We start from the raw sequence: 13441 nt of genomic DNA, 5'->3' as shown, positions 1-13441 counted from the left end.
AAAAGAGTTCTATTTCAAATTTATGTTGATGAACTTTCTAAAATCCTAAAAGAATCTTAAAAAATGCATCATGGATTCAAGATTCATAAATAAATCTCAAAGGCCTCTATTTGGAGTTTTAAATAAATTATGGCTTCCTACCTGAGGATGCCTCTAAACGGTCCAGTTTGCTGACCAACCAGTCAAGATTATCACAAAACAAAGCACAATTCGCCCTGTTTCCTCTGATCAGAGATGCTGTGGGTGAAAAAAAAATGCAAGGGTTTTACATTTTTCCAAAAACACTGAAAACAGTAAATCATTAAGTGCATCAGTGTGGGTAAGTATTACATGTATTACATGCTAGTCATAAGTAAACACAGCCATACCCAGCAGCTCATAAAATAAGTTGACTATCTCTTTCCAGTACTCAGCTGCTTCCTCCCCAGCAAATTCAGAGAAGTGGGCCGAAGTGTTGTAGACATTCAGTCGATCAACACAGTCTAATACGAGACTGATCATGCCCTATGCAACAAAGCAGACCTTGGTAATTATGTGTGTATGTTTTTAAATGTTATACGAAATGTAAATGTAAAAACAATATATGAATTAGTATAAATGAAATTTGACATATTTATTTGTATTTGTTTATATATTTTCCAGCATGTCTAACCTCCTCTTGGAATAGATTCTGACGGTTCCTTAAGGAGCGCAGTTTGGTCTGCTTCTCCTCATGTTCCAGCTCCTCCTCTGGAGGGCGGAAATAGAAGATGAGATCCTGCAAGGAAAGAACCACAGCATCTAGAGGCAGAGACGGGGACGATGGGCCTGGAGATTTACTCTTCCCTCTCAGAGAGTCCAGACCCCTGTCAGACAAAAAAACAAATCAATATTTATTTTACCCTGATATTTACCCTTGATAAAAACAACATTTTTAAAAATTAAATTAGTGTTAATGATGCTAAGCTGATCTATCTGATCTCAAAGTATGGCTAGCTGGTCAGTTTTGATGGCTTTTGGGCACTTTTTTGTCACTTTCATCCTCGAAGACCAGCTTAAGCCACCATAGGCAGGTTTAAGACTGGATTTTTTTCATACTTAATGAACTGAGTGAAGAGTCCTGTTGTGCTATAGATCATTCTAGCAGCCTGGGATTCTGCTGTCTGAGAACGCGCCACAGTCAGAGCATCATCCATGTGACCCTCCAGATGCAGTATAGCCTAAGAAAAAGAAACATGCATATTAGCACTGGTGAAATCTGTGAATTGTGCAGTTTTGGGCCTGACTAGATTGAATTTACACTACTGTTCAAATGTCTGGAGTCAGTAAGATTTCTTTTTTGGAAGAAGTCTCTTACGATCACAAAGACTGCACATTTTTTGATACAGTAAAACCGTAATATTGTGAAATATTATTAGAATGTAAAATAACTGTTTTTATTCCTATGATGGCAAAGCTGAATTTATAGCAAGCAAATGATCAATTTCTTTCAAACAAAAAAACAAAAATCATACTGACCTCAAACTTTTGAACAGTAGTTTACATGAGATTAATACTCCTACCTTCCTTTTCAGTGGCCCCAGCCGAGCAGACTTGGCGTCCACCGAAGCATATGTGAGCCACAGGCTGGTAGAGACATGTTGCACAAAGCACATGGACTCTCCATACTTGATCTCTGGGATCCCCATTCCCTCCACATCACGTTTCTGAGCCACCTCCGTCTTCTCCTACTCAGTCACATGACATTTGATGTCAAAGATTGTTAGAAAACATTTCCAAAAAAGCAACCTCCCAGAGAGTAGGTTATAATACTGAGCGCAGTATACAGACCTTTGAAGCACGAAAGCAGAAAGCAGAGTTCTTCGTATTCGCTTTTTCCGCATCCACAAGCAGGAGTCCTTTCTCTTCATCCAGACACAGATACCTGCCTGTGGTGATGTGACGCACCCTGAAGGACTGACCCCACTTCATGTGGCTACCACTCCACCTGTGTACAGGAGGTTGAATATCTGCTCAAAGGGAGAAAAACATATTTTCTGCTTGGTAAGGCTCTGCTGTATACAAATAGCACCAACCCAATTCGAAGAGGCTCCAGCCTCCACAGAGATCTGGCATGGCTGCACACAGGTCCACCTTCATAGTGTGCATTTCTGAAAGATTATGCAAAACAAGAAAAGATTAACTGTAGTGTAGATTGTGCATGCTTACATTGAATTCAATTACATTAAATTGCTTACATTACAATAAAATTTGGCTTTATATCTCACCGTCTCTGGTCATCGCCCTGGTCAGCAGCAGGAATTGTCAAACATTCATCCATGTGCCCGTGGAAAAGACGCAGAACATGCCCTCCAGTCAGATATCCTGAACCAAGGAAACATCACAAAATAATGCATTAGGTTTGTTGTAAAGACAATGAAAAAATTGGTGATCTCCACAATGCATTTTAATATTAGTCACATAATGCATTTGCATACATTTAGATGGCCATCATTATTAGTATTGTAATTTTACAGTTGTAATGTAAAATAAAATTATTATTTTTTTAAATATTGATTTTTTTTATTTTAAAGTGAAATATTACATTAGATACATTTCTTGTTTTTATCAATTTTATTAAAGGGGTCATATGATGCGATTTCAAGTTTTCCTTTCTCTTTGGAGTGTTACAAGCTGTTCGTGAATAGATAAGATCCCTAAAGTTGCAAAGACTAAAGTCTCAAACCCAAAGAGATATTCTTTATAAAATTAAGACTTGTCCACGCCCTCCTAAAACGCCTCGTTTAAACACGCACCCACATGTCTATGTCACGATGTGGGACGATTTGCATTACGCCGCCCAAATGATCACACAAAGAAAGAAGTCGTAACTTTATTGTTGCTGCCACCGCAGCCGCCATGTTGTGGAGACACAGTGTGTTTCGTTTCCTGATCCTGGGAGATTAGACTACAATGCAGGCTGTTCTGACTCTCAGCCTGTAAGTACGTTTTCATATTTAAAGAATTTGCCACAGATGATTCAAACGCGAGTGTTGAGCAGTGTAGAGTAGCCTTGTTGTTTGTAATTTCTCCAATCACAAATGCAGACATGGTTTTATGTTTACGTGGCGTGATAAATGCAAAGAGATGTCAATCAATAAAAACGGAAAAGTTAAATGATTTTCACTGTAGTAAATTTTCTCTCAAAATACTCTAGCGATGGCCTGTATGTGTGTACTGAGATTTGACCCACCATGCCAGAGTGAGTGTGTCTAAGCAGGATGGCGTGGCCATACAACAACGTGCGGTGGCCTCCTCCTTGTGAAGACTAGGAAGAAGGTGGAAAAACATGACTATACACAATTCAAGAGATGCATAGGTATCTATATCCCTCTTCTGTTGTGACATTTCAAACTCCAAAAAGACAAGTTTTTTGACACAGTAATAAACAAAAGATTAACACAAAATTGTGTAAGGTGAGTAAAGACGAGGACACTTTTACAATGTTTAGCATCATGGTGGACTTAGTTATAACCTGCCTTTCCACTGTTTCTGATATTCACACACAATTGTCACATTCCCCCTTTGTGGCAGTCGCACTTCAAACAATTTTCAAATCGGTCATGAAGCAGTCGTTAACCTCTGCTTATTGGTACGGAAAACTGTAAAATGAATGAATAATAAATGTATGAATATATCTATACAAAACTAATAACCACCAATCAGTTTCAAAGAAAAGCATAGTAGGTTTTAGAGCTAAATTTAGCGCATAGTAGAGCTAAATAATTATGTAATAATTATTTCAGACATACAGTGGGTACGGAAAGTATTCAGACCCCCTTAAATTTTTCACTCTTTGTTATATTGCAGCCATTTGCTAGAATCATTTAAGTTATTTTTTTTTCCTCATTAATGTACACACAGCACCCCATATTGACAGAAAAACACAGAATTGTTGACATTTTTGCAGATTTATTAAAAAAGAAAAACTGAAATATAACATGGTCCTAAGTATTCAGACCCTTTGCTCAGTATTTAGTAGAAGCACCCTTTTGATCTAATACAGCCATGAGTCTTTTTGGGAAAGATGCAACAAGTTTTTCACACCTGGATTTGGGGACCCTCTGCCATTCCTCCTTGCAGATCCTCTCCAGGTCTGTCAGGTTGGATGGTAAACGTTCGTGGACAGCCATTTTTAGGTCTCTCCAGAGAAGTTCAATTGGGTTTAAGTCAGGCCTCTGGCTGGGCCATTCAAGAACAGTCACAGAGTTGTTGTGAAGCCACTCCTTCATTATTTTAGCTGTGTGCTTAAGGTCATTGTGATTAAATGATTAAATAATAAATGATTTTAGCAAATGGCTGCAATATAACAGAGTGAAAAATGTAAGGGGGTCTGAATACTTTCCGTACCCACTGTATATTCAGGTATATCCTTAACCACACATTTTACAAATATATTGTTTAAAGGGGTGGTTGATTGCGATTTCACTTTTTAACGTTAGTTAGTGTGTAATGTTGCTGTCTGAGCATAAACAATATCTGCAAAGATACGAATCTGAACGTTCAATGCAAACGGAGATATCGTCTTTTAAAATTCTGGCGGTTTAATGCCTACAAAAACGGCTGGTAAGGACTACAATGAGTTACTTCCCGGGTTCGTGACATCACAAACCCAGATAAACCCCGCCCTCGGGAAAGGGCAGCAAAGGGGGCGAGGCCATGCTGCACTGCTTTAGAGAAGAGAAAACTAGAGGTGCACGTAAAACTCTATTCATAAATGAATCGCGATTCTGTCTTCTAACGATTCTAATGGATTCACAAGTTTCAAAATCAATGTTCTAAAGCAGCGGTTCTTAATACTGTTCCTCGCGTTCCCCTGCTCTACACACGCTCTGCATCTCTCTCTCTCTTTACAATTACACACTTATTTTCACATAGCTATGAGAAGACATGGACGCGCGTACAGTTGCCATACTGTATTAAAGCTTTAATCAGGATAAAACCGTATATTAAAAGCTAACATAAGCAGTAGCATTTACAAATAACAGCATATCTATTAGACATGCACTAGAGGCGGTTTAGCCAATCACAACACACTGGGCTAGCTAACCAATCAGAGCCCATCGCCTGTTTCTGAGGGCGGGGCTTCTTAAAAACAGGAACAGATCAGTCACTTTTCTCAGAGAAGGGACAGAGCAGTGTGGAATAAAGGTAAATTATGTGAAAAATAATGCGTTTTTTTTTTTTTTTAAACGAAGCATTAACATGTTAGACTGCACCCCATAAACACAATCAAGCCTAGAAAAAAAACAGTGAACCACCCCTTTAAATAATAATGTTTTGTGCACAAATATTGGTAATTCTCACCTTACACTTTTGATTAGAACACATCACATCCTGTCAGCGGTCACATGCGGTCTAGCCGCAAAAGTTCAAATATATAGACACAACTTAAGTTCAAATTGGATCCAAAAAATGTGCATACACATATGGTTGGAACGCCACACAGATCCCACACTATACTCTCCACTGGAAACTGATGAATTCCGGTCAGAGCTAGTGACAAGGCGGCTATAACATGAGGTAGAAATAAGAGTGGACAAATTTCAAGCAAGATTTTGAGGCACAAATAGAAACCTACCCATTTATCCAAATCGACTGCCTACAGTGGGCAAAAGAGAAAAAAAAGAGGAGGTCATGCTGAGTTCAGAAAAACAATGTGAAAACATTTTTCAGGTTATAAATATGTGCACTTTAATGGAGAATAACCCTCATGTTGTTTCAAACTTGAATTCATTAAAAAAAAAATTGTTTTGGTGTACTATCCCTTTAAAGGTGACTATGACCTTATTCCTGATGTATGTGCTCTGAACTAACCTCATTAAGCTCAGTTGTGTTAGCCAGCATCTCCTGAAGGGCACGCACAGATAACGACTGCTCCAAAATAAAGCAGCATGTAGCCAGATCAGGAGGAACATTCTAGAATGACAAACAAACAAAAAGTGGGAATCCAAAACATCAGATGTATTTCAGAAATTTAGAATGACATAAATTTAAAGCAAACCTGAGCATTGGATGTAGTTTCTAGAAAACACAGGCGATTTCCAAAACCCTCACAGGACAGACAGAGTTTAATCTGCTCCTTCAGGATAGTAGCAGTGCTCTGTAGAACCACCTGGTCATCCTACAAAGAAAAAGAAAGTCAAGATGTCATTCTTAAGGTTATATACCAAGTTTTAAATAAGACTAAAAATTTTAGAACAGTTAAAGGGATCATTCACCCAAAAATTCAAATTCTGTCATGATTTACTCACCCTCAAACCTTTAAGACTTATTTTCTTTAAAATATATTGTGATAAAATGTTGGTAACCAAAGTATTTTGGTGCCCACTGACTTGACCCCCAAAAAAGTCTTTAACTCAGTCTTTAACTTGATGATAAACTTTCAACCTTGTGATAAATAAAAACAATATTTTGTTTTGTTGATGCATTATCTAATATTGAGATATAGAAATCCAATTTGATGTCTGGCAAGATATTAAAACACTTCCTGAAATGGTTGTTTAGACAAGTCAATGTTTTCTTTGTAACAGCATGTCCATAGCACATGTTGCTGCTAAATAGCATGGTATTTGTAACCTTGATCAGGGCAGCATGCATCTAATCCTGAATGTGGCTCAGGTTACAGCCAAAACGACATGAGGACGCAAGATGAGGCCTGACTAAAAACTATTTGATTTTTACATTAATATATTCAAGCCCTGTGAGAAACATCTGGTAGGTTATATGAAATCAACAATTTATTTGATCTTAATACCGCAGTGATAAGGCCTGTGGTGGTGCTACTAATTTTATGTGCAGCACCGCCCTCTGTAACTCTATTCCCATACAAGGTGACCTCAAAAAGTCTTAATTTGATAGACAACTTCCTAATCGCTCCACTGACTCAGTTCAAAGTATATGATGTGCTGTACAAATATGGCATATTTCTGTAATTTGTCAGCATTTTACAATAAAGATGTAACGCATGTCTTTATAAAGAAAATGGGACAGGTCACGTCCTTGACAGGCTAGCCTGTGTGATGGTGTATTATGTATGTAAGTGTGTCATCTGTTGAGATATTCCAGGGATGGAATGTAAGCCAGTGGGCCGTGAAAAAACCCTGTCCACACTGACACATGCTGCTAGCAACCTGAGACCCAGCACTTGACAATATAGTCATTGTGAGACCACAATAAAACAATTATTCATTTTTGCATTGAATAAAAGTTTTATACCGTATGAAAGTGGAAGTGCAACATGCATTTTCAAGCAAATAAGAGTATTTATTTATTTTTCTATTTCAGTTCAGAAGTTTGGGGTCCTTTTTTCATTAATACTTTAATTCAGCATGGATGCATTACATTTATCAAAAGTGATCGTAAAGACTTTCACATTGTTACAAAAGATTTTTTGTAAAAAGTTACTTTCTCTTCATCAAAGATATACTAAGCAGCACGACTGCTTTCAACATCTTGAGCAGCAAATCAGCATATTAGAATGATTTCTAGAGGATCATGTAACACTGAAGACTGGAGCAATTTTAAAACAGACAACCGTTATTTTAAATTGTAATAGTATTGTAATAATTGTAAATTTTTATTTATTTTATGACAATTTATGTGCATGTATAAAGGAACATGTTCATGTACATTTTTAGATATTATAAATTGCTATAGAAATGCATCATTTTTCATTTTTTTAAATCAACTTTTTGCAGTTGCAATAGACCTGCTGTGTGTCAAATGAAATTTTCAAAGTATTCAGTGTAGTCGATTAACACGAGGTAACAAAAACTACATGTATAAAGATATAGAAAAAAGCTGTTTAAAATGATTTATTAATTTTAGCATGTCACTTTTTGAAACATTAGCTATCCTATCTAATTACAGTAACACAAACATTAAATTCTTTTTCAATCAGTTTTCTCCCCTACTTGTCTCTCAAAGCCTCCTCCTCATTCTCTCCCCCTCTATTTCAGGCTATAGCACCTGCTACATGAAATTTTCTCGAGCAAGAAAGAAGCACCAACAATCTGCCAAGACTGGAAACTGAGCCATGAACAAATGACTATTCATTTATGCCAGTCAAAACTGAAGATCAGTAGCACAGTCTAATAGAGACAATGGCTGGATGAGTCCTGTTGAACAATACTCCAGAATCAAACTTTAAAAGAAGAATGATTCAAAATGATCTGAATCCTGAAATACACACTAGCAGTCAAAAGTGTGACACAGAATTAGATTACACTTTAGAATTAGAATAATAGTAGAATCATCCAACACAAATCAATTGCCAATTATATTTTATTTTGCCTAGAGTTCTGCTCACTCAAAACCATTCCTCATCTGACTTCACAAGATGCAGATCCCTCTCCCGGAGATGTTTTGTAGACAGTATTACAGGCGTTCACAAGCTGGGCACTTTTTAACTGCTTTTCTTTCACTATCAAGTCCAACTTGTTTTTAATAAGTTAAAAAAATAGCTTTTTCATCAGAAAAATCACACACAAGCACAAGTCATATTTGCCCACAAACTTATTTTCAAGAATTTCAGAAGACTTTCCGATCATGAGAAACAACTAAAACCTGTGTCCAAACTTTTGACTGATAGTGAGTTTAGTGATAGTAAGTTTCTTAATTTAACAGTTAAACGGTGTTCTTGAAATGTTCCAGTTAATCAAACAAAACTCTAAATATGAGCTGAAAAGCTCTAGAGGCTTGTCATAAAAGTAGGAGGACATGTAACAGACTTTTTAAATAGACTGAAACAAACAGGTGTTGGTTTAGGACAAGCCTAGAAAGCTGCTAATCCCATCTCTGTATATAGACTCAGAGCTCACAGACAGCAGCATCACAAACAACAGCAGCACAACACTAGTTATCTCGAACTCCTCATTGGATGAACTCCATACTGTGCTCAAATCTTTCAATGCATCCAGGACAGATTTAGTTCTGGTAAGAATGACTTGGTGTTCATGTTGACATAACCCCAACACAGCCAGGCCAGACATTTACAACAGGATGGTCTCCTCTCCCCATAGATGCTTGACAATATAGAGTGTAACTGTATATTATGGCAGTAATGGGCCTCATTCTAATATCCAAGATTCATATATCTTTGCCCTGTATAATTAGTTTGTAGCCTAGATTTATATTTTAGTCTTGGCAGTATGTTGCCTTCATGCTTCTGTGCGCAGTGCCAAGTGTAAAGTCCTGTTTCAAACAGTGACAATCCAACCTCTGCACTGCACTGTGTATAAATAGACAACAATGCCAGCAAATCCACACACCTGGTCGTGTCACTCCACATTCATCCAAAAACATCCATTAAAACTGCGTGAGCGGTCAAAACATGCATGGTCAAACATACCACTGACAATATACAATATAGTTCAGGATTCCTATACCTTTCAAACAATACATTTCTGACTTTAGTCATTTTCATTCATTAAGAATCAAATTTTTAATGCATAAATAAACATTATCACACATATAACAAGGTATAGTTAGGTATTTTTTTAAACTAATCAGATGTAAAATGTTGTCAAGCGTTACTCACTGTTCGTAAAAACTGGATTTCTTCCTCTCCCTCTGCTCCTTCTGCCATGGTGCATTAGATCTACAGGTACCGGCAGTAGAAGTCAGATTCGGTCCCCTCTCTTTCCTTCTTCCTGGCTGGGACAGATCCCAGCCTCAGTTTCCCCACTTCTCTCCGTGCCACAGATCGTAGGCTGCCTGTCTGTATGGGGGTACTGAGAGTCTCAAGCTCTGGTGAATGTGGTTCAGCTCCACTTTCCTCTCACTGCTCCACATCAATGGGGAGGAGCACCAGCCTCATTAAACTAACATTATCACTCTGTTGGGTTTTGCTACTAGATAATAAAGAATATTGTTGTTAACATCTTTTTATGATATCAGGGACTAAAGTAAACATTGTACCTTCCTTTTTAATGCTTTCTCTGAACTGGATTGGCGCTTGAGATATTAAAAATAAAACAATTAAACTGACAATAAAGTCATTTTAACCTCAGTTTGAAAAAACTTTAAGTACTCAATATTTTGTTTATAGAGCCTTAAGCGAGAGCTTGTATTTGTTTCGAAATTTAAATAAAACAAATTGCCAAAACCTTTTCTACTTAACATGATACAAGACAAAAAACTGTTTGCTAAACTTGCAAACAGAATTTGTCCCAGATCCTTATATGTTCGTAAAAAATTTAATAAACTGACCTCCTATAAAACAACAAGAAAAAAGTGAACTATTAAAACAGATTTTATTAAGAACAAAGAAAATTTGTGATAGCTCACAAACATAAAAACACAAATAAAAGCATTGTTCCATAAATAATAATTAAATGATTACACAAACCAGTTTCAGATCCCAGTCATTGGGAACTGATATTTATTTAACCAATAAAAATTAAAGAACTAAACTTTTAAAGTGGCAACGGGTTCCAAGCAGACATTCGCACCTCATGCGAGGGCCAGCGGGGAGAGTCTCTGTAGTGCCTCCTTGCGGTCGGACGCCTGAACTGAAAGGCTGAAGGGGACAGATCGCAAGGCACCCTTTTACTGGAGTCATCTTCAGAAATCACACCATCAAGTGACAAAGCAGCCAAAGGTGGAAACCCAAATGGAGGACTGGCATTCAGCCATGAGGGGGTTTCCTTGTCACTTTCATTCAGAGAGTCTTGATCTGTTTTGAAGTCTTCGGCTGAGCTTGTGTCTTTGAAGAGATTCAACGGCACCATCTGCTGGAAGAACATTGGAGATGCAAGACCAGGTGTAAGAACTTCTGCAGGAACATTTGAATCTTGATGATCATCTTGCTCATGACCACCAATGTGGCACTTCTGATCCAATAGTTTAAGAAGATCAAGTTCCTCGTCATCCTGCTCTGTTTGCCTGCAGAGAAACTGATTTTCAGTTTTGTCTGCTGCTGGCAAAACTGGATCCACATCCACATCATTTGTCAGCTGAACATTAGGGGAACTTTGTGACATCTTGCACACCTCTTGATGACTAAAATCAGTAATTGGCTCATGATCGACCGACTCCACGCCTGAATCAGGGCTAGTATCACGTATACCTATGAAAGCCTGATTTGCTGGAGGAGATCCCACAGGGCTCTGCTCTGGTGGTCTCTCTGACACTCCCTCGTGACTGATAGAGCGACCGAACCGTCGAGCACCTTGTCTCCGAAGACGTGTGGGTCCCCTTTGAAGGGATTCCTGTGGTTTTTCACGAAACTGAGGTGCTGTCCGTGATGTCCGAAGAAGCAAGGTCAAAGCACTAAAGCCCCTAAGTCGCTCAGCCACGGAAAAACGCAGATGGGGCTTTTTGAAACCAAGAGTTGAATCTGCCATCTTATCTTGCTTATAATTCTTTAATGTTTTAACTTTGGCCTCTTGCATTTCTTTGACACCCACCTTCTTCTCCATGGTTACATTTCCCTGCTCATTTGAAAGGGTCAGACTTGCAAACATTGGCCAGACCCCGTTATCAATCTCAGTTTCTGCTCTACCAACTTCCTTTTCCAACTCGGGCATCTCTTCAGTACATGACTCCAGCGTCACCTCAGGTAGGCTTATGGATCTACGAGGACGAGATCGGTTCTTAGAGCAATTCTTCACTTTTTTGGACTCTTTACGTGGCTGCTCTTCAGGCTGCTTCACCTCTGGCTCATTCTCTACTTCTGTACTTGCATTTATCGAAGACCCTTTGTTTTGAGTGACAGATTGTATTACCATGCATTCTCCTAACTGCTCAAAGTTCTCATTTTCAAGCACGGTCCAACATTCATCATCACAGGGTTCCTCACTGTCCTGTCTTTGAATGCAAGATACCTCAAATCCCATGTTCAGACAGTCATTAGGGCTTTCTGCAAAACTGCAGTTGAGAAGATCAGGGTCATCGTCCACCTCATTCCCAACAACTGCAAAAAAAAAAAAAAAAAAAAAAGAATTGTGAGAAAAAGTTGCAATTAACTTATATATATATATATATATACATACATATAAATATATAATATTTTTATATATATATTTTTTGTGGCAGAAAAAAAATTGAAAAAAAAAAAAAAAAAAAAAAAAGAGAACTTCAGAAAATTAAAAAAAAATAATAAAATAAAAGGAAATTCCAGAAATGTATCATTTGCACAAAAGAGAACATGAAAAGATTTATAGTATGTACTAAGATGTCAATAAAATCTTTTACTCTGCTGTAGCTCTCAAATTTGAAATGTGTTCATGTAGATTCAAGCGATCATTCAAATAAATTTATATAGACTGATCCAAACCTCCTCCTGGTCCATCAATGAGGATAAGTGGTATCTTTACATCAGCATTTGTAAGTGGTAAACCACTTTTACAGTCAGGCTGTTTTTGGTGTTCTTCACAGTTTTCAGAGTCTTTGTGTGTTGATGTCACTGAAAGCTAAAAAATTTAAACCAGATTAGCAGAATGAAATAAACAATACTTAAAATAATAGTTAAAAACTACTAAAAACACAGGCAAAATAAAAAAAGAAGTCAATCGGTTAAAAAAAACATACATGGTTACTGTTGTTGCCACTGGAAACAGCAAAAAATCGGAGAGATCTTTTTCTCTGATGCACATTTTCTTCTTGTGCTGGAGCCCTGAAAACCCCAAAACACACAAATAAGCCTGACTGCTACTCTTTGTAAATTAGAATTCATCCCCGAATTGATTGGTCATTTTAGTACAGTGTAGAGTGCAATTGTGATATAGTACCCAAGTGATTTCCGCTGTTCTCTAATGTGGTTTCTCTTCTTGGAAGTGGTGGGAATGGGATCTTCTTTACTACACTTTTCTTCCAGGGGACTATGACTGCTTGCAGATTCTAACAGATTTTCGCAAAGCAACTTTGTTGTGTTAATATTCTGCAACAATCAGTTGATGAGCTGGTAAATATATACATAAACAGACTGACCTTGTGGCTGGGTGATGGTTGTCGGTGTGTCCTCTCTTAGGTCATGCAGAGACCTCCTGAACAATAATAAACACATAATACATCTTCTGTAAGTAGTCTACTGTATGAAGTCATCTGACAACCAGACAATATTAATAGTTATCAGGTAAATCACAAATGACCTTTTCCTTGCAGATCCTTCAAGTTCAGGAAGTGATTCCTCAGTGGCTTTGCGTTTGACTGTAACTGGTGATTGAGGGGTGGGGCTTTTTGGGAGAGGAGTCACTGCAGAGATTAAAAAAAAAGTATATATATATATTTTTTTTTGATAAAGAGATACTAATTAATATGAAGGCACTTCCCATGCAAAAATATTTGTGGCTCACCTGGTGTGACATCTAAGACTATTGGAGGTCCAGTGGGAGTACGACATGGCTTCAATTTGGAAAAAGCATCTATGAATATTTCTGAAATAATATTTTGATTAAAACTGAAAAAAGTCTTATATATA

General features: G+C 37.6%; 2 protein-coding genes across 4 annotated transcripts in view; both read right to left on the bottom strand.

The window, feature by feature from the left end:
• LOC107577624 (ryanodine receptor 1-like) overlaps positions 1-2335 on the bottom strand; it is a 48594-nt gene extending 46259 nt beyond the window's left edge. The window contains exons 1-8 of the mRNA XM_016263683.1: positions 2247-2335; positions 2055-2129; positions 1810-1966; positions 1542-1706; positions 1078-1199; positions 653-845; positions 369-504; positions 142-237 (exon numbers count right to left, since the gene is read on the bottom strand). Coding sequence (XP_016119169.1) covers positions 142-237; positions 369-504; positions 653-845; positions 1078-1199; positions 1542-1706; positions 1810-1966; positions 2055-2129; positions 2247-2299 — 997 coding nt within the window. The 5' untranslated portion in view covers positions 2300-2335. The remainder of the gene's footprint in view (positions 1-141; positions 238-368; positions 505-652; positions 846-1077; positions 1200-1541; positions 1707-1809; positions 1967-2054; positions 2130-2246) is intronic.
• Positions 2336-10278: 7943 nt separating this feature from the next.
• The window catches only part of LOC107577602 (uncharacterized), a 10815-nt gene continuing 7652 nt past the window's right edge, over positions 10279-13441 (bottom strand). For 2 of the 3 annotated variants that reach the window (XM_016263667.1, XM_016263661.1), the window contains exons 7-13: positions 13317-13397; positions 13113-13215; positions 12952-13007; positions 12753-12861; positions 12553-12637; positions 12299-12434; positions 10279-11938 (exon numbers count right to left, since the gene is read on the bottom strand). In XM_016263667.1, the coding sequence (XP_016119153.1) occupies positions 10437-11938; positions 12299-12434; positions 12553-12637; positions 12753-12861; positions 12952-13007; positions 13113-13215; positions 13317-13397 (2072 nt within the window). In that variant the 3' untranslated portion in view covers positions 10279-10436. The remainder of the gene's footprint in view (positions 11939-12298; positions 12435-12552; positions 12638-12752; positions 12862-12951; positions 13008-13112; positions 13216-13316; positions 13398-13441) is intronic. The other variant, XM_016263674.1, reaches the window with a different exon arrangement.

This window comes from Sinocyclocheilus grahami, unplaced genomic scaffold (genome assembly GCF_001515645.1).
Source record: "Sinocyclocheilus grahami isolate Dianchi unplaced genomic scaffold, SAMN03320097.WGS_v1.1 scaffold32.1, whole genome shotgun sequence".
Taxonomy (NCBI): domain Eukaryota; kingdom Metazoa; phylum Chordata; class Actinopteri; order Cypriniformes; family Cyprinidae; genus Sinocyclocheilus; species Sinocyclocheilus grahami.
The sequence above is the reverse complement of the archived record's forward strand: the minus strand, read 5'-3'. Positions and strand labels throughout refer to the sequence as shown.